The 21,499-nt window shown below is 41.1% G+C and overlaps 2 protein-coding genes across 7 annotated transcripts in view; both read right to left on the bottom strand.

The window, feature by feature from the left end:
• LOC112262972 (GTPase-activating protein and VPS9 domain-containing protein 1) overlaps positions 1-1,446 on the bottom strand; it is a 30,691-nt gene extending 29,245 nt beyond the window's left edge. For 5 of the 6 annotated variants that reach the window (XM_024438877.2, XM_024438878.2, XM_024438879.2 and 2 more), the window contains exon 1: positions 1,277-1,445. The gene's annotated coding sequence lies outside the window, so the exon portion shown is untranslated. Of the gene's footprint in view, positions 1-1,276 lie in introns of all 6 variants that reach the window. The other variant, XM_024438881.2, reaches the window with a different exon arrangement.
• A 1,536-nt stretch (positions 1,447-2,982) lies between these two features.
• LOC112262971 (apical junction component 1 homolog) lies at positions 2,983-10,957 on the bottom strand. The gene is made up of 2 exons (XM_024438876.2): positions 10,772-10,957; positions 2,983-7,914 (listed from the first exon to the last, which is right to left on the bottom strand). The coding sequence occupies exon 2, from the start codon at positions 7,858-7,860 to the stop codon at positions 4,603-4,605; it is 3,258 nt and encodes a 1,085-aa protein (XP_024294644.2). The 5' UTR covers positions 7,861-7,914; positions 10,772-10,957; the 3' UTR covers positions 2,983-4,602.
• Positions 10,958-21,499: the final 10,542 nt, after the last annotated feature.

Genomic DNA, 21,499 nt, shown 5'->3' with positions numbered 1-21,499 from the left:
CAAAGCCTGACAGCGCACTCCTACGCTGAATGAGACATCCTGATCCTCTGCTCTGGAGCGTTCAACATCCTAACTCCTGACCTTGCCAAAACAAAGACTTCAACCTTGCCTCGGAACAACACGACTAGTACTCCAGGGGCAAAGTCAGTTGATATTCAAAGGAACCTGAATGATATCCAATGTCTGGTAGATCACTATAACTCAATAATAAAACATTTAAAAAGCTAGGAGCGCACTCTTCTCTTCATTTGTGTGATTGAGATGTATTCATGTTTTGGCTCTAACAATTAGCCTAATCAAAAGGTAAAGTGCATTCCTTAAATCAACGTAAATTATTGTGACCATTTCTGTTTTGAAACCCTTTTGAGCCCCGCTTGATACACACACACACACACACGTATGAAGTTCTCTATGGTTCATCATACTACCCTAGTCATGGATAGTCACGGCCCATGCACTGGGTGGGGCTCAATTCTACACCTAATGTAGGGGATCAGGTGGGTAGGGAGAGGCGACCGCCGTTCGCTAGCTAGTTAATTATTCCAGCAACAACTTGCCCATCTAGTCATTTTTAGGGCCCCAGCCTTGTCTTGTTCACTTTTGCAACACAGTCGACATCTTGCGGAATTGTTAGTTTAACTAGCTAGTTATCTAACTAACGTTAGTTACTAATACTAGCTAATGTGTCACCGTCGGCCTCTGTTGTAAACAGTTAGCTAGCTTCCTTTCATCATACTGGCATACGTTAATAACAGTGAAATGCTAGCAATCTAGCTAACGTTAGTTAGAAAGCTTGCTATTAGAGGCGCATTGGATAGCTTTCTAGCAAACTACCTAATTATCTAACTAACGTAACTAGCTAACGTTAACACTAACAGGTCGCTATAGCGTAGTTAGCTAGGTGCCTAGGTACTCGTTTACAATCAAAATTGTTAACTAGTTATCACAGAGAGCATAGCTAACGTTACTGTACTTAGCTAGCTTTCAACAACGGTAACCGTTAACTAGCTCGTTGGTTAAGTAACGCTAGCTAGTGACCTAGCCAACTTGAAATGTTGCAGCACTGTTACTAGCCAAACATCGAGTTACGGTGGGATACCTTTATAGGGATATGTCAATGTTGCCCGGGTAGGCCAGGCTGGCCAGTTGTGGAAGAAAATAGCGTTCAATCACGGAGGACATCCAATAAGTAGCTAGCTAACGTTAGCAGAAGAAGGCCAGCGATGAAAACAGAACTAGCTAACGCGTTAGCTATAACAAGAATTCAATGACTTACCAAACAAGTTGTTGATAGTATACCAGTTCTTTATGGAATCCCTATAACCGTGAAATAATGTCAGTGTCTGACCAGTTAAATCGCTAGATATGTCTATTCCAGACCGTTCCTGATCTCCCCTTTCCTTCAGCGCGCTAGCTCAGTCAGCTGTCATCTGCTGTCATCACGAGTAGGCGCGCTCCACCCGCATGCGCGCTGGGTCACTGAGATTTTAGTAAATATCTCAACCTGGAATAGTTTGGTGAGTTTTCTGTTTTTACATTTAATAAGAGCTAAGTAAGAGCTTGTTTATGAATGTCGTCTGTAGTGGACTTCAGGATGCTAAACTAGGTTTTCTTACTTACTGTACACATTTACGGTAATGTTAAAAAAATATCACATTTACTAATAATCGATTCCTCTAAATACACATGCAGTTAAAATACACCAATAAAAACAAAAACACTTATGTAAAACATATACACAGTACCAGTCAAAACTTTGGACATACCTACTCATTCCATGTGTTTTCTTTATTTTTTACTCATCCCAAACTCATCCCAAACCATCTCAATTGGGTTGAGGTCTGATGATTGTGGAGACCAGGTCATAAATTGCCAACAGACACTATCCCATCGCTATAGCGCACCACCCTGCAATATATATATTTTTGCTGGGTCAGGAGGATATATGAACTGTGCATATGATGCTCTTAGAATCTCAAGGCTGTGAGTCCCTGACCTTTTCTTTCTGGGGATGCAAAATCTAGAAAATCTTTGTCCATGACAAGCCCATCTTTCTTTCTTTTTTTACTGTAAATGTGTAGGAGGCATCCCTACTGTTCAAACTAGGCGTACTACCTGAACAAAGAAATCATACTATTTTTACAAATGCAGGTCAGATTTGTATGCTATAAACTACAACCTAGGTTTTCGAATCATATGATATACAGTAATTTGACTTTCCTGATTTGCCACTTTAGCAATGTCTACATTTCATCAATAGGTGGCGATCAAGTTCCATGAATTTATACACTCTTCAAAATGACTTGTCTCCAGGTTTTTCTCGCCATCCATCTCCATTTGTAAAGAAAAACAAAGATGAAAACTGTCTTACATAAGAATGTTGAGATGTCTGTTTTAAGACCAGCAGAAGTAGTGCTGGTTTCTCACATTTAACTGCATATTGCAGGGTGGTGTGCTATCGTGATGGGATAATGTCTGTTGGCAATTTACGAGGCACTATCAAAATGGCAATAGAATATTGATTAACCATTTAAATGACTATCTGTATTATCTTTGTCTGTATAATGGGCTGTAGTCCTTCCGGATATCTAGTTTCCAGTGCAGAGGATGTGCCATGGCTAATTTGATTTACAGTCTGTCTATGCATTAGTTAGAAAAGGATGTGCCAGTTGCTCATCAATCTTGAAGTCATCTGAATGTCCTTCAGGGCTATCTGATAGAAGTGTGAATAACTACAGGCTTCCCATCTACTTGTGCATAAATTGGTCAAAATGGAACAACACATGGAAACCATCAACAAAAGACACTGATGTACTGTAGCTTGTAAGACCAACAAAAAGGGGAAAGACTAAATACTTGGTCAATTGATCACATTGTATGATCATTGTTTTAGTTTTCTGTATGGTTTACTTAAGAGACGTGAGATGGCTGAATACAGGGCTCTGCATGGTTTACTATAGAATACAAATGCAAAGAGAAGGGTCTGTCTTCATTTTGTGTTTATTATACATGGGTTATAAACATCACAAAATAGAAAATTGGGTAACATCTAGCAGGGGGAAATATGATGTAAAAGATCAACCTTAGATTTTCAGGCTCTATCAATGGACATTTAACATGCTCGTTTCAGTGCTGTGTAGCTAGATGCATTAGGAGACATTCTGTATAATTTATGTTCAAGTGCAATAGAAGCTTTTAGCAGCTCAACGCTCCAGCTTGTCATTACCAATATGTTACTGTTCAAATATGAAGGTTGCTCTTTCTGTTTCTTCTCTTTATTGCATTTTTGTGTTCGTTTAAAGGTATGAAATACATTAGGCGGTATATGATATTAATGTATATTCTTCAACAAATGTGTTAATTATACCATAAATATATATCTCAAAAGGAAGGTGTATTTTCTCAACCAAAAATAAATAGTACTAGCATTTTATTCTTTAAACATAATATTACAATTCAAATCATTAAATGTCAGTTTATTATAACCATTGTCAGTTTTTCATAAGCATAATCAATATTTAAAATACCTGAATATAAATAACATGCTTTAAGCAAAGTAAATATTCATTTGCAATGTCAAGCAAATGCACCACACTCATTTACAGTCAAGAGTCAAGCCTTACAAAACAAATCCACACATTGCTTTCTGTCAAATGCATTTTCTACTGAAGGCCACAATCTAACAAGTTATCAAGCGTGTTACAGTGAATTGAACAATGTAGAATCAATAGAATGTTAATAAAGTGATGAAAGAGGATGCAATTAATGCCTAAAACAAAACTCAAGGGGGGAGGGGATTCAGAGCATAGGTGTAGACACCTGATTTTTCTATCCATAAGTAGACATAATGAAAGCATTATTATCAGCAGTGATATTAATCATCTTAACTAAGATGTATACCCAGACTCTGGCACAGCACAGCAATTTCAAGACAGACTTTGATATTCAAATATTTTCAGGATATAATGAAGCATGTGCAGAAATACAACTGTCAGTATTTTTTTTTGTATATATATTACAGCTGCTGAGAACAGCTTCAACACGGAGAACACTAGTGGAGCTCTACATTTGGAGAAAAATGATGCTTTGTAGGTTTAATCTAGATTGCTTTAGAAATGTTCTGAATAGCAGTGCCTCCCTCAGTTATATTCAGCCAGGCAGAGGTATTTTTCTAGATAATTGTGAATTATTTGTGCATGACAACCCAACCCAATTCATGTGGTATCAACACAGACAGTGCCTTGTCTAAACAGGGATTAAAAACAAAATAATGACTTGTAAATACAGTATGACCATTTTACATGCAGATCAAGCTATTTCCAGTGTAACAGGATAAAAACAACACTACTGCAACAAAAACCAACAATGATAAAGTGTTACATTATAGTTTGTTTGTTTGTGTGTGTGTAACATCAGTCAACACTCTCCTCATTGTTTTAATAATTCTTAGTGATTGGAAACATTAATAACAGTAGTCTTATTAACAATCTTCCTTTCTGATGTAAAATACATATGTATCTACAAACATTCATCATAAATATCTGTTAAATGACATGTATCTACATGTACATATAGGTGACATCAGAGGTGCACAGGTCAGTACTATATAATATCATCAAGGAGATGGGGGGTGCCTACCCAGTCTAGCGTTCTGGGCTCAGAAGCAGCCATGATCATACACATGAACTGCTTCCCTGTTCTCTTATCTATGGGGTAAATGGTAGTGGGTGTGAATCTCTTGTTGCTCTCCACAAACTCACAGAGTTGATTGTATATTTTGGGATACTCATGACGCAGGAAGACTCCCCTGGTCCTGAGCGCACGTTGGATATTGATAAAGCAGATCTCTCTGGCTTTCATACCCTCCTTTCCCTCTTTGTCAATATCAGGTGTGCCTGGAGGCGGGGTCAGAATGAGTGTCTCCATGTCACTCTCCTTCTTGAAGACATTTTTATCTGGGCTGGAGGAGGCCAATGAAATCTTTGCATATTTTCGGACTGTTGGTGTTTGGACTCTTGGTGAGGGTCTGTTAGGCACTAGTTCACCAACAGCTATGGATACATTCAAGAGGAAACATTCATTGGGGTCATACTCATTGCCAGCCTGCTGCAGGTCCTTGCAGTAATCCCCCAGGTTGTCTTTGAAGCTGTCCAGCTCTCTGAGAGACAGATATGTGGGGGACATGACGAGGCTCTCAAGCCCGACCTTCAGGAAGTTGTCAGCAGTCCCTGGGTTAGCAAAGCCCAGGAAAAGAATACCTCTCCCTCTGGAAAGGTAGCCAGCTTTGGAAATGCGAGAGAAGACTTTATGGATCTCAGAGTTCTCTCTGCAGTACTTCAGCATGTGTCTGCACACACTGCTGATACGTCCATACAGACAGTTCTCTTTATGGCTGTCCCAGTCATCCCGACGGCAGTTCCGGGAGCAGTAAAAGGTGTAGCAACTATGACAGGATTTGAAGTAAAGACAGGCATTGAACAGGGTCTCTGTCCGCTTGCACTTCCTGTTGGCACACATCATGGTGTCATTGTCGTCTGTGCTATGGTCTGGGGAGATCTCCTCTGGACTCCTCTGTAAACTCTGTAAGCCATCACACCCACTGTCTGGGTCTTTGATAGTGTCAGGGCTGGTTTTAGTGGAGGAGGGTGGTGTGTTGAGAGGTCCTATACTCTCTAGGCCTCCTAGACTCTCTAGGCCCGAATATTTTATCTTTCCTTTTTCATCATCCTCACTAATCAAGTGTTTTATTTGGTTCAATAGATCCTGACTAGGCTTCCTGTTGGTCGGTGGTTTGTAATCAATGACAAGATCAGCTAGCAGCTCATCCAGTTGCTCTAGGCTCTGCTGCAGGGAATAATTGTTGTGTTTTCTGTCTTTGGTCAGTTCTGCTGACTCAGATGGCTGCTCTTGATGATGAAGAACATTTTGAGTCGGTGCCTTTTCACAATCCAGTGTATCCCAGCTGGCTGAACGCACATCTCGCTGTTTGTGGTTGCGTGCACGTATGTCATTGTCGGTTATCGTGATCTCAGGAGTTGCAAACCATAGCCCAGCCTTAGTGTTCCTTCCAGGATTGTTTGGTCCTTTCTCTAAGGAGTTTTCAGAGATGGACCGGGCAGCATAGCGCCTTGGTGAACTAGATAGATTGAGTATAACTGGCTGTGATGTATCACTAGGAAACAGAGGATGTCTCCCCTGGTAAAACAGATTCTCATAGCTGCGTCCACGTGGTACTGCTTGCTCCCTGTCATGACGAGGATAAAGAATATTGTCCCAGGATTTGGAATGGTTTCTGACTTCTGCTACCAGTCTGTTTGGCTCCACATAACTGTTTGCAAACCAGGGGGACATTACTGGCTCTTGTCTTACTCTCTGTGGTGTCAGCTGAGAGGACTGGTTCGAGTATCCAGATATACTTGAACGATACCAGTCATCTGCATAAGCCTGGGACATTTGTGGTTGTTGACGGCCCTCTGTGTGATACGCCTTGTATGGAATATACTGTCCTGCTGGGGGGTTGTACGGCTTGCTGTAGAACACCTTGGAGCCATTTGACTGACAAGGATATGCTCTGGGATCTTCCCCATAGTATGCTCTTGCCTGTGGTGTTTGAGCAAGGTATGGCCCTGCTTCGCTTGTGGAGTAAGGTCTGGTATAGACAGCCTGCCCAGGGTCTCTGCTGGACATGTGTTGCTCTGTGTAATATGGTCGGCCTGGGAGAGTGTGAACCCAGCGAGTCCTTGGATCATGCACATACTGACTATTAAGAGTACTGCCTTGGCTGGTGAGGCTGGAATTATCATCCTGATAGTACGCTCTAGCAGACGGATGGACAGGATATCTAGTCGGATCCTCAGTGTAGAAGAATTTAGTTGGTATATTGGGGTTTGAGAGAGTCCTCTGCTCCCTTGACAAGTATTCCCTTGGCATTATAGGGGAGGGCACCCTTCGCATGTCTACTGGCTGAATGTAGCTGGGGGTCATGCAGGTAGTGTACTGATATGCTTGTCTATAATCACCACTGTAACATTCGCTTGGCGTGGGTGTCCGTACCTGCCGTGGCACAGACAGACCTCTACTCTGACTTGAGTAGGAATATCTCTGCCAGGGATGTTCAGTCCTCATGTTCTGAGACCTCCGGGCTGTGTGCTGCAGGACTGCCGCATCTGGCTTGATATCAACACGACACCTGACATGAGGAGTGATGGCAGGCTGATCCTGTTTGCTCACCTCGGAGAAACAGTCCGAGACATAGAGGGGAGAGCGTGGTTGCAGTTTTATAGGGTGTACCTCATTCAAAAAAGCCCGGTTAGAGGAGTAAGAGTCCCGGTGTGGTTCAGATGTCCTTATAGGGTTTGGTACAGCCTGTGAGACATCTCGTCCCCTCTTGTTTGCTGGTGGGGAGACTGAAATGGGCACCGGGGTAAAGGTAGTCTTGACTCTGGGGGCACTTTTAGATCTAGACCTCTTCTTTGAATCTGACCTCGTGGCCTGACTGGTACTGGTTTTGTCTGGGTTAGCATGCTGTGGTGGTGGTAGTCTAGTGTTAAACAGATCAGGGGAGGAGAAACGGAGGTGTCCTGGATGATCCAGGCCATTCCAGGTCACCTCTTTATGCACCCCCTGATGCTCAGTCCTCTTGTAAGGGTATTCCATTGAGGCGGAACAGGACTGTGGGTCGTCCAATGACTCGAGGAAGTCAAAGCTACGGCAGTGTCTTTTGTTGATGGTCTCTGTATGTCGCTCCAGTTTGTCAATCATTTGCGAGTCACATTGTTGAGAGTGCCCAGTGATGGGGTTTAATTTGATGTCCCGATACAGAGTGGATACCAGTATATCAGGGGGATCTGTGCGTGTCATCTTAGAGGGACTCCTCCGATCTCCCCCTTCTAATTGATTCAAGATCAATATGACCTGAGAAAAGAAAGATAGAGAAGCATTTTAGATCCATAGTAAAACATACACACATACACATTTTCTTTTCAATGTAACAGTGATTCTACACAGACATTAAGGTGTTGTGATGACGGAGATTACCAACATAAATAATATAATGATAATAACAGTCAGTAGGTTTATCGTCCATACTGTAGACCTATGGCCTATATCCTTCCGGATCCAATAAAAAGAAGGAAAAGTTCACCTCTACTGAAGCATCTGTCATCTGTGGATTTTCACACAGCTTGAGATAAAAATGAAGGATTTAATTGTATCATGCATGCTGTGATGTCCTTTTCTGCAGTGTGTTCTGTATCAAGGTCTGGATTTAAAGAACTCAAATCCCTGCCAAAGGTTGTTGTAATTTTAGGAGAGTGGGACATTTAGATTTTACTGCCCATCATATTGCCAAGATGCTTTACACTATCTACAGTACATCGAAGACGAATCTCTTGCACGAGACACAACATTAATATACACAAGGCCCATAAATATACATTTTAAAGAGAGATATAATAGATTGTATTGCCTATCTAACAGAGAGATAGTTACCTAATCGGTATTGTATTTTAATCTCAAATCAGACTCTCTTAGTTGGATCTTGCATGCAAAGTTTGGTAATGAAAAGAGTGCAAAACTGCGCTACACTGTAACTGTAATCATTCACTCTAGAGAAAAGGAGTCACTAAACCACACTGAATAATGCAATGGTTTGTTTCAAGCACTTTGGGAATGATTTTGTAAGGATCCAAAAGCAAACACACAAATAGTATAATAGTGAAGGGCAACTCCTCAGTAAATAAATCCCTTTCCATTGATTGTAGATGACAGTCAATCCATAAAAAAGGCTATGTAAGATGCAAATGGTTTGATTTGTAGAATGATCACTGACTCTTTCTTTCACACAATATATTGATTTTGAAAGATAACTTAATTCATTGAAACAGAATAGATACAGTGGCACAGTGGCTTGCAGTACACACAGAGAAGTTCACTAGTACATAGCTTGCCATTCATATCATAAACAACAGTACTTCATAATAAACAAAGGGGTATAGTTCACCACTGTTTATATGGAGAAATAGTGTCTGTTTAAAACCAAGAATAAGCGAGTATGTAAGCATTGATGTTTCAAACTGTGCAAACATTTACTAGCATTCCTTTTTATATTTTTGCACATAGAACTTGCTTCTAATGCTTTTCCATTGGACTTTTAAAGCACATTTTCATGACAGAGACATATAGAGAGGCTCCCTTGTTGGCTCTCGCCCATGAGCTAACCCTGAGATACCATCTGTTCATCCTGAGTTGATAGGACTGACCAACCATCTCCCCCGTCATGTCTCCACAACACACCTAAATATCATATTTTGAAACAACCAACCTTACCAGACCTACGGACACTATTAAATAATGTAACATGGTTACAGTCACTGATTCATCTTCTAATTAAGATTCAAACCAGATTTCAACATTCAGCAAATATGTTTGTTTTTTAAATCGTAACACTTAGTGTAATACAATTGCTAACAACTTGCTATCAAAATACATATGCACTGGTGTGTTTGTTTAAATGAACAAAATATAATTATTGGATTATTATAATGCTATTACTATTTTAAAAGGTTATTTCTGAGACAATACCTGATAAATATTGTGGCAGACTGTAAGATAAAGTGTAACCACATCTTTTTTGACAAAAGAAATGTTCATAATTATTTATTTTTCATAAATATCCAGATGTCTTATTGATGGCCACTGCTCAAATTTCACTGAAGCATGAATATTTTCTAATCAATTTTACATCTGTGTGAGCCAATGCTTCCCAAAATAGAATTAAAGCGGATAGAATTAATGATTAATATACAGTATTACTCAAAAAGTAGGTAAATTGGCTTGTTTGTTGCGTGTGTGTGTGTGTGTGTGTGTGTGTGTGTGTGTGTGTGTGTGTGCGTGTGTACTATCATACCCTTGTTCCAACATTATGTCAGCTATTATGCCATTGTCCATCGAAACATGGCACTCTCATGCTGATTAAGGCATTGAATGTCCTTTTTAGAGGGTAAGTCATCACAGTGACAGCAATTTTTTTAAATTTGTTTTTACAAAAGACATGTGAGCAATGTTTGATGAATAATAAAGAACTACTTAGCTAATTAAATACCCTGTTGGGAGCTGCTTTAGTGCCCCATACCAAAAAGTGTATGTAAAGTGGGCCTCATGTTATGGTTAAACAAGTTATTTATCCAGAGAGGCTCTTAATGAAAAAATAAAACACATCTTTGAGCTAAACTATTGTGGATCTCTGGAATTTGTAACTTTTTGAAAATCTTGATGTTGTTGACATCCAGATATCTAGAAGGACAATTAACATTATAATGTTGAATCATGAAAGACCTACTCTGTTTGTATAGTCTCATCTGAAAATGGCCATCTGTCAGTGTGAGAAAATAGCCCTTTCCCACTGGGCACAGACGTAAATTCAATATATATTCCACGTTAGTTTAAAAAAGTAAACATCTACTCCACAGAGACAACTGTGGGGAAATGCGTCGGCACAATAATACGCGCATATTGTAATAGTGTCATTATCAGATTGCTACATGATCTGATCATTGCGATCTGAAGCACACTTTTTCCTCGTTTATTGATGCGGCACGGCCCTGCTCACTGCGCTCGCATCCTTCCCAAGCTGACCCAATGTCTTTGAGCATCGATGACATCATTGGAAGAGGTAATCGCACACTCAAATATACCAACATGTTGTGGCCGTACTCAGAGGAAAAGGAAGAGTTTTAATTCCACCATCAAATAGGAGTGGATCTCATCTTACCCTTCTGACAATGATCCTCTTCCATCATCTGTAGGCTACATTATCAATCCATTTCTCCTGTACGGTTCAGCCTAGCTGTATCTCTTATATAGTCTTTATAATAATCATGCCATCTTTGCATCTTGTGCTACATGTTGTCCACATCACAGTCCCCACGCAGTGATTCAGTGCGCCCTCATGGTTTATCTGAAGCATTCTGAGGAAGGGGGTGTGTCTGAGGCTGCGTTTATGGGCGTACAATGATGCGCTCGCGTACAATGATGCGCTCGCGTGCAACTTGTGTGTTCGTTCTTGTATGCGTGCCTGCTTTCGTGCGCGTTTATGGGGGGGTTTGTTACGCTCATTAAATCCATGTCTCTGACCAGGTTTTCATCCAACCTTTTTTTGCGAGTAAAGTACATGTCGGATAAAAAAAATTGTAATGACAGTCCTGATGGAAAAATAACATTAGTCGTTAAACTTTCCAAATGTCGACTAAACTAAATAACCTACACTAGGCAATGTGGGATCTTTTTGTGTTGGTAAAATTAATTATGCGAGAAATGTGATATTGCCAAAATAACCATCAAATCGATGTAATTTAGAGTCATGCGATGACATATTGTGTGGCCCTCCCACTACTACTCGTTGGGAAAGCAAACGATTTATTCGGATACTGATGAATCTCGCAGGGTGGTGCGAGTGCAAGGTAATGAGCTTTGATGCTGCTTTCCAATCATTATCGAGTCTTATTCTGGTGACATGATCATCGATGCTTGGCTGCCATTTGACAAATACAAACAATCTCGCTATTTTGTCCATAATAATCTCATAGTAGGCTATACCCGCAAGGTACCTGCGAGCTGTTGGCTAGAGTGCACATGCCAATACCAGAGTGGGTACACTCGCTATATAACGCAATCTCTTTGGGAGAAAGTTGAAAATGATATTTATCTTGTATTTTTCATTCTGTACATGGGCATTTGACCGCAAAATGTATTTTTATGTGCACACCGTCATCACGCACTGATTTTTATCTGCAACAAGTAAATTTGATGGAAACACATCTGGTTGGAAAATGGAATATTATTTTTATGCCGATTTTAAAATATTCCCATGAAAATCTGTCCCCAATTGGATGGAAACCTAGATGCGAGGAGAATTGCATCCTATCTGTGTTCACGAAAGTAGCTGCAGACACAAACATGAAGGCTCATTTTTCCAAAAGGGATCATCACTGTTCATATGGGAAGATAATTCACTCATTAAATAATTTTCACTTAGCTCACACAAATATCATGTAAAAAAAATGAACTTTTCATTATGTGCTTATTAATTAATAGTATGTTATTGATTAAACAGCCCATTATATCCTCACCAAAAATGTAGGCCTACCATGTGAGATGAGGCATAGCAGCATGTTCAAATCCACACCTAAACAGTCCCCTGCTGTGTTCACACTAAGCCTCACATTCTTCACTCATTTTGTCACATGATCATCCTCTCTCACAACAGTCTCTTGCACAACAATAGAAAGGCTACTGATTATAACATGGTGAATTCATGTCAAAATGATTTGGGGCGCTTCAGTGAAGTGAAAAACAACATAGCAAAGCAAAAGCTCTGAAAATGACCTCTCATCAGCACAGGGTAATGACTGCAGCTCCCCACACCTGCTCCTAAATCTCACCTAGACACAGTTTCTGCATTAGTTGAATTGATGATGGTGACAGCACTGTGTGGGCCCCAGAGCAGCATGTGACTAGCTGCAGCATTAAAACTGCTTACTAAAGCAGTCTCACAGAGAGAGGAGAGAAACATGTAGCATACAGACAGTGCTCATAAACTGGAGATTGAAATGATGCTCAATTGCAGTGGTACCCATTTTGTTAGAGGGCAGAACTAGCCCTTTGCATCTCTCTGAGCTCATAACATACAGCACCAGATCAGTTTCCAATTTCATTAGAGAGCATTGACACTGTACTTGCAATAAAAAAAAATCATGCCTGGGCGATCAGTTTTATCAGGGCACTGCAAAACAGCTCCCATTGATGAGCCTGAGTCCTCCATCTGTCTCATCCCACGTGTATAAGATATGATTCAGAATGACAGCAAGGAGGATCTCACTCTGCGATGTGTTTTAGCATCCAGTCTCACAGAGAGTGAATCACCTTCTCCTACCCCACACTATGACATCAGCTACTGTCAGCTGTGTGCTAGCAGGTGTCTCAGCCTCTGCAGAGGTTTTTGAGGGAGGAAATCAATGGCCTTGTGTTGATCCGAGGCCCCTCTCAAAGGGATCAATCAGACAAACACCAGATAGTAGCAAAATGGAACTGCACACAGAGCTTGACTGCTGCCCTCTGTCTGTAAACTGAGCCACTTTGGCTCTTGACTACTTTCAACTACCAGTATGCTCTCCAAATAGCCATGTTGCCAAAGTCATTGAAGAGTCCTCTGTACTCTGAAAAGTCTATATGAGTTGTTATACTACCGCTGGGGGATGAGTGGTCCCCAACATGAACATATTGCATAAGTCTCTGTGTCTCTTAGATGGACATTTCTATATCCGGCATGGAGTGTTATACAATTATATAAGATATGTAGACTACAGCTTTCAAAGACATTCAGACCAATTCTCTATAATATAGCCAGCCAATAATAGCAGATCCAGCAGCCCATCAGAAGCAAAGGCTTCACCTTCAAGTTAAATAAGCAAAAAGGACAAAAAAAACACAGAAAATACATTAGAGGGGGTTGTCGGGGTAAATATAAGCCTATGTGCTTGTAAAGAAAATGCATTCAGTTTAAAAGTTTCAAGTGAAATTCTCCAGGGAATCTCAAGATGTCTGTGCTCCCCTTGGTGGTGAATATTTTAAATACACAGGCTTGGGCCTTGAATTATGTGTGGATTTTTTAATTATGTGTGGTTTCTAAGAGTTCCTACAGTCCATGGAAGTTCATTATAAAATATGTAGATGTTTTAAATCAGGCCAGGCTTTACCCCAGGCTGAGACTCTGGGGATTGAGTTAAGAACAGTGTTGTGAATCTGAGGAATCCTTTGGGAGACTTTCCATAAATCCATTGGTCAAGACTGAGAGGATTAAACAGTCAAAAAATTCAACTACACCACTCTCTTCTCAAAGGCCCCATATATATCTGCATTGCTCAAACAAACCCGAGAAACCGTTGTGAGATACTACTGTACAGTTGGAGCTAGGAACACAAGCATTTCGCTACACCCGCAATAACATCTGCTAAATATGTGTATGTGACCAATCAAATTTGATTTGATTTGATGCTGTAATGAGGCACTAGCCTCTGGGCTCAAACGTCCATGAGTATAGGGTGATGATTTAGACACAGCCAAGAGTGCAGTAGTGTTGAGGCTTCAAACTAATAGGGAACTGAAGCCTCCACCCTTGCACAGCCTTGGGTCAAGCCTGGAGTGGAGTGGATTGAGTCAGGCTGGCTCATAGACAGACAGGATGATTGGGCTTTTTCATGAGTGAGAAACAGTATAGTCTTGAATCTCTTTTATCCTCATCACACTGAATTTTCTTGGGACATTTTGTATGGTGATGAAATTTGCATAGGGATTTAGTATAGCAGAGATTTTCTTATGAACCCCTAATTGAAGCGGTTTAAAGTGGTGTTGAGTATTTCAGTGAGGAAAAATGCATCAAGCATGCCTTCACAACAGGCTACATGTTAACATCAAGAACAGTGTATTGCATTTATTTTTTGTTGGGATATACAGCGGGGAGAAGAAGTATTTGATACACTGCCAATTTTGCAGGTTTTCCTACTTACAAAGCATGTGAGGTCTGTAATTTTTATCATAGGTACACTTCAACTGTGAGAGACGGAATCGAAAACAAAATCCAGAAGATCCCATTGTATGATTTTGAAGTAATTAATTAGCATTTTATTGCAAGACATACAGTGCCTTGCGAAAGTATTCGGCCCTCTTGAACTTTGCGACCTTTTGCCACATTTCAGGCTTCAAACATAAAGATTTAAAACTGTATTTTTTTGTGAAGAATCAACAACAAGTGGGACACAATCATGAAGTGGAACGACATTTATTGGATATTTCAAACTTTTTTAACAAATCAAAAAACTGAAAAATTGGGCGTGCAAAATTATTATACGACTGATTGTTGTCCTATGGACAGAGTCTCCCACCTCAGCTGTAGATCTCTGCAGTTCATCCAGAGTGATCATGGGCCTCTTGGCTGCATCTCTGATCAGTCTTCTCCTTGTATGAGCAGAAAGTTTAGAGGGACGGCCAGGTCTTGGTAGATTTGCAGTGGTCTGATACTCCTTCCATTTCAATATTATCGCTTGCACAGTGCTCCTTCGGATGTTTAAAGCTTGGGAAATCTTTTTTGTATCCAAATCCGGTGCTTTAAACTTCTTCACAACAGTATCTCGAACCTGCCTGGTGTGTTCCTTGTTCTTCATGATGCTCTCTGCGCTTTTAACGGACCTCTGAGACTATCACAGTGCAGGTGCATTTATACGGAGACTTGATTACACACAGGTGGATTGTATTTATCATCATTAGTCATTTAGGTCAACATTGGATCATTCAGAGATCCTCACTGAACGTCTGGAGAGAGTTTGCTGCACTGAAAGTAAAGGGGCTGAATAATTTTGCACGCCCAATTTTTCAGTTCTTGATTTGTTAAAAAAGTTTGAAATATCCAATAAATGTCGTTCCACTTCATGATTGTGTCCCACTTGTTGTTGATTCTTCACAAAAAAATACAGTTTTATATCTTTATGTTTGAAGCCTGAAATGTGGCAAAAGGTCGCAAAGTTCAAGGGGGCCGAATAATTTCGCAAGGCACTGTAAGTATTTGATACATCAGAAAAGCAGAACTTAATATTTGGTACAGAAACCTTTGTTTGCAATTACAGAGATCATACGTTTCCTGTAGTTCTTGACCAGGTTTGCACACACTGCATCAGGGATTTTGGCCCACTCCTCCATGCAGACCTTCTCCAGATCCTTCAGGTTTCGGGGCTGTCGCTGGGCAATACGGACTTTCAGCTCCCTCCAAAGATTTTCTATTGGGTTCAGGTCTGGAGACTGGCTAGGCCACTCCAGGACCTTGAGATGCTTCTTACAGAGCCACTGCTTAGTTTCCCTGGCTGTGTGTTTCGGGTCGTTGTCATGCTGGAAGACCCAGCCACGGCCCATCTTCAATGCTCTTACTGAGGGAAGGAGGTTGTTGGCCAAGATCTTGCGATAAATGGCCCCATCCATCCTCCCCTCAATACGGTGCAGTCGTCCTGTCCCCTTTGCACAAAAGCATCCCCAAAGAATGATGTTTCCACCTCCATGCTTCACGGTTGGGATGGTGTTCTTGGGGTTGTACTCATCCTTCTTCTTCCTCCAAACACGGCGAGTGGAGTTTAGACCAAAAAGCTCTATTTTTGTCTCATCAGACCACATGACCTTCTCCCATTCCTCCTCTGGATCATCCAGAGGGTCATTGGTAAACTTCAGACGAGCCTGGACATGCGCTGGCTTGAGCAGGGGGACCTTGCGTGCGCTGCAGGATTTTAATCCATGACGGCGTAGTATGTTACTAATGGTTTTCTTTCAGACTGTGGTCCCAGCTCTCTTCAGGTCATTGACCAGGTCCTGCCGTGTAGTTCTGGGCTGATCCCTCACCTTCCTCATGATCATTGATGCCCCACGAGGTGAGATCTTGCATGGAGCCCCAGACCGAGGGTGATTGACCATCATCTTGAACTTCTTCCATTTTCTAATAATTGCGCCAACAGTTGTTGCCTTCTCACCAAGCTGCTTGCCTATTGTCCTGTAGCCCATCCCAGCCTTGTGCAGGTCTACAATTTTATACCTGATGTCCTTACACAGCTCTCTGATCTTGGCCATAGTGGAGAGGTTGGAGTCTGTTTGATTGTGTGTGTGGACAGGTGTCTTTTATACAGGTAACGAGTTCAAACAGGTGCAGTTAATACAGGTAATGAGTGGAGAACAGGAAGGATTCTTGAAGAAAAGCTATCAGGTCTGTGAGAGCTGGAATTCTTACTGGTTGGTAGATGATCAAATATTTATGTCATGCAATAAAATGCAAATTGATTACTTGAAAATCATCCAATGTGATTTTATGGATTTTTGTTTTAGATTCCGTCTCTCACGGTTGAAGTGTACCTATGATAAAAATTACAGACCTGTACATGCTTTGTAAGTAGGAAAACCTGCAAAATCGGCAGTATATCAAATATTTGTTCTCTCCACTGTATATATATCCACTACTGTTAACAATTTTGGGGTCACTTAGAAATGTCCTTGTTTTTTGAAAGAAAAGCAAAAGAAATGTCCATTAAAATAACATCAAATTGAACAGAAATACTGTGTAGACATGGTTAATGTTGTAAATGACTATTGTAGCTGGAAACGGCTGATTTTTAATGGAATATCTACATATGCGTACAGAGGCCCATCGTCAGCAACCATCTGTGTTCCAATGGCACGTTGTGTTAGCTAATCCAAGTTTATGATTTCAAAAGGCTAATTGATCATTAGAAAACCCGTTTGCAATTGTGTTAGCACAGCTGAAAATTGTTGTGCTGATTAAAGAAGCAATAAAACTGTCCTTCTTTAGACTAGTTGAGTGTCTGGAGCGTCAGCATTTGTGGGTTCGATTACAGGCTCAAAATGGCCAGAAACAAATAACTTTCTTCTGAAACTTGTCAGTCCATTCTGGTTCTGAGAAATGAAGGCTATTGCATGTGAGAAATTGCCAAGAAACTGAAGATCTCAAACAACGCTGTGTACTACTCCCTTCACAGAACAGCGCAAACTGGCCCTAACCAGAATAGAAAGAGGAGTGGGTGGCCCCGGTGCACAATTGAGCAAGAGGACAAGTACATTAGAGTATCTAGTTTGAGAAACAGATGCCTCACAAGTCCTCAACTGGCAGCTTCAGTAAATAGTACTTGCAAAACACCAGTCTCAACGTCAACAGTGAAGAGGCGAGACACATGAAATTATACTTCAGTATTCCATAGTAACATCTGACAAAAATATCTAAAGACACTGAAGCAGCAAACTTTGTGGAAATTAATATTTGTGTCATTCTCAAAACTGTTGGCCAAGATTGTACACTGAATATGGCAAACATTAAGAACACCTTCGTAATATTGAGTTGCACCACACGCTTTTGCCCTCAGAACAGCCTCAATTTGATGGGGCAAGGACGCTACAAGGTGTTGAAAGCGTTCACAATCTACAGGGATCCTGGCCCATGTTGACTCCAATGCTTCCCACAGTTGTATTAAGTTGACTGGATGTCCTTTGGATGGTGGACCATTGTTGATTCACACAGGAAACTGTTGAGCGTGAAAACCCAGCAGTGTTGCAGTTCTTGACGCAAACCAGTGTGCCTGGCACCTACTACCATACCCCATTCAAATGCACTTAAATATTTTGTCTTTCCCATTCACCCTCTGAATGGCACACATACACAATCCATGTCTCAATTGTCTCAAGGCTTAAAAATCATTATATATCCTGTATCCTCCCTTTCATCTACACTGATTGAGGTGGATTTAACAAGTGACATCAATAAGGGATCAAAGCTTTCACCTGGATTCATTTGGTCAGTCTATGTCATGGACGGAGCAGGTGTTCTAAATGTTTAGTATACTCAGTGTATATATAAAACCAACAAAAAAAGAAACGTCCATTTTTCAGGACCCTGTCTTTCAAATATAATTCGTAAAAATCCAAATAAATTTACAGATCTTCATTGTAAAGGGTTTAAACACTGTTTCCCATGCTTATTCAATGAACCATAAACAATTAATGAACATATACCTGTGGAACCATCATTAAGACACTAACATCTTACAGACATTAGGCAATTAAGGTCACAGTTATGAAAACTTAGGACACTAAAGAGGCCTTTCTATTAACTCTGAAAAACACCAAAAGAAATATGCCCAGGGTCCCTTTCATCTGCGTGAGCGTGCCTTAGGCATGCTGTAAGAAGGCATGAGGACTGCAGATGTGTCCAGGGCAATAAATTGCAATGTCCGTACTGTGAGACGCCTAAGACAGCGCTACAGGGAGACAGGACCGACAGCTGACCGTTCACACAGTGGCAGACCATGCATAACAACACCTGCACAGGATCGGTACATCCAAGCATTGCACCTGCGGGACAGGTACAGGATGGCAACAACAACTGCCCGAGTTACACCAGGAACGCACAATCCCTCCATCAGTGCTCAGGCTGTCCACAATAGGCTGAGAGAGGCTGGACTGAGGGCTTGTAGGCCTGTTGTAAGGCAGGTCCTCACCAGACATCACCGGCAACAACGTCGCCTATGGGCACAAACCCACCGTCGCTGGACCAGACAGGACTGGCAAAAAGTGCTCTTCACTGATGAGTAGTGGTTTTGTCTCACCAGGGGTGATGGTCGGATTCACGTTTATCGTCGAAGGAATGTGCGTTACACCAAGGCCTGTACTCTGAAGCGGGATCGATTTGGAGGTAGAGGATCCATCATGGCCTGGGGTGGTGTGTCACAGCATCATCGGACTGAGCTTGTTGTCATTGCAGGCAATCTCAACGCTGTGTGTTACAGGGAAGACATCCTCCTCCCTCATGTGGTACCCTTCCTGCAGGCTCATCCTGACATGATCCTCCAGCATGACAATGCCACCAGCCATACTGCTCGTTCTGTGCTTGATTTCCTGCAAGACAGGAATGTCAGTGTTCTGTCATGGCCAACGAAGAGCCCGGATCTCAATCCCATTGAGCACATCTGGGACCTGTTGGATCGGAGAGTGAGGGCTAGGGCCATTCCCCCCAGAAATGTCTGGGAACTTGCAGGTGGAAGAGTGGGGTAACATCTCACAGCAAGAACTGACAAATCTGGTGCAGTCCATGAGGAGGAGATGCACTGCAGTACTTAATGCAGCTGGTGGCCACACCAGATACTGACTGTTACTTTTGATTTTGACCCCCCTTTGTTCAGGGACACATTATTCCATTTCTGTTAGTCACATGTCTGTGGAACTTGTTCAGTTTATGTCTCAATTATTTAATCTTGATATGTTCGTAGAAATATCTACACATGTTAAGCTTGCTGAAAATAAACGCAGTTGACAGTGAGAGGACGTTTATTTTTTTTGGAGTTTAGTTAGATACTGTAGATAGAGATGTAGATATACAGTACTGTGAAAATGTATTTGCCCCCATTCTAATTTTCTTTACTTTTGCATATTTTTGATACTGAATGTTATCAGATCTTCAACCAAAACCTAACCAAATGGAAGTAGTTGTTGATCAGTCTCTCACGTCACTGTGGAGGAATTTTGGCTCACTCTTCCATGTAGAACTGCTTTAACTCAGCGACATTTGTGGGTTTTCAAGCATGAACTCCTTGTTTCAAGTCCTGCCACAACATCTCAATTGGGATTAGGTCTGGACTTTGACTAGGCCATTTGTTTCAAACTTCAAATGTGTTGCTTTTGAGCTATTTTCAGGTAGACTTGATTGTGTGTTTTGGATCATTGTCGTGCTGCATGACCCAGCTGCGCTTCAGCTTCACCTCACAGATGGATGGCCTGACATTCTCCTGTGGAATTCCAGGTGTTCCATTTAACTAATATTAGGTTTTGGTTGAAGATCTGATAACATTCAGTATCAAAAATATGCAAAAATAAAGAAAATCAGAAAAGGCAAAAATAATTTTTCATGGCACCAATCAACTAGTTCATGAAAAAAAAGCTAAGACAGTTGGGAGCAGTATCCATGGTAACCCATACTGAGTAGGAGCAAAAAAGTCTGCATTGATTTCAAAGGGAATGAAGTAAAGTGCTGATGGGAGCCACCAATGGAGACCATAAAAATCTACTTCAGGAGCTGGAGATGATTGAAGGCAAAAATTGCTTGTAAACATGTAACAGTCCGTGAATTCACTGTAGATTTGATCTCGGGGTTAAAACTTTCTTCCTCATTTGTTGATGCAATGATGTCAACAAAATCCAATCACTTCACCATCCAGTCCATATTATCAAGAATAATCAATGAGAGATTTCTATTATGCAGGATACTATGCTGTTGGGGAATGGAATGTTATATAACCATAACAGGAACCAAACCCTTAGGGCAGTTCCTCAAAGCAGCATTTAGGGAATATAATGTTTTTTATTGTTTATTCTTATATAATGTAAGAATAGATAATACTATTTGCTTCTGCGTTCTGCAAACACAAACTCGTCTCTGCTAGTCTCCTGAGTGGCAGAGGCATCCTGGGAAGCGGTTTAATTAAATCTGTGCCACACAATCCAGTCTCTCATCTTTCATCATCTGTCATGTTGGCCAGAGAAACACTCAGTGGGCTTAGACCATGTGTGCAAACATAACACAGACCATCATTCGAAGAGCACCATGGAAAAATGGAACTTACCCCTTCTAGAAAATGATGAAGGAAAAAATTTTTTCTAGTGGTTCAGACAGTTACAGACAATCCCAATATCCCACTATACTGGTGATAAAACTACCATAAATATCACATGAATGTGCATGTTCCTGGTTTTGTGCAGTATCAGTATGTTGGCCAAACTTCTGAGCCTAATGGATTCTAAGACACGGAGGAATCCATTGTCATGGGAAGTTTAACTTAAATGTAATCAGAGCTTTTAGATTATACATACAGTAATTTGTTCATTTATTGATCGATTCTTTTAAGAGTAA

The sequence above is a fragment of the Oncorhynchus tshawytscha genome, linkage group LG12, assembly GCF_018296145.1.
Source record: "Oncorhynchus tshawytscha isolate Ot180627B linkage group LG12, Otsh_v2.0, whole genome shotgun sequence".
Lineage (NCBI taxonomy): Eukaryota > Metazoa > Chordata > Actinopteri > Salmoniformes > Salmonidae > Oncorhynchus > Oncorhynchus tshawytscha.
The sequence above is the reverse complement of the archived record's forward strand: the minus strand, read 5'-3'. Positions and strand labels throughout refer to the sequence as shown.

Bases quoted from the DNA above. Each gene is read 5' to 3' on its own strand.
- LOC112262971 (XM_024438876.2), bottom strand. From the start codon at position 7,860: ATGACACGCACAGATCCCCCTGATATACTGGTATCCACTCTGTATCGG.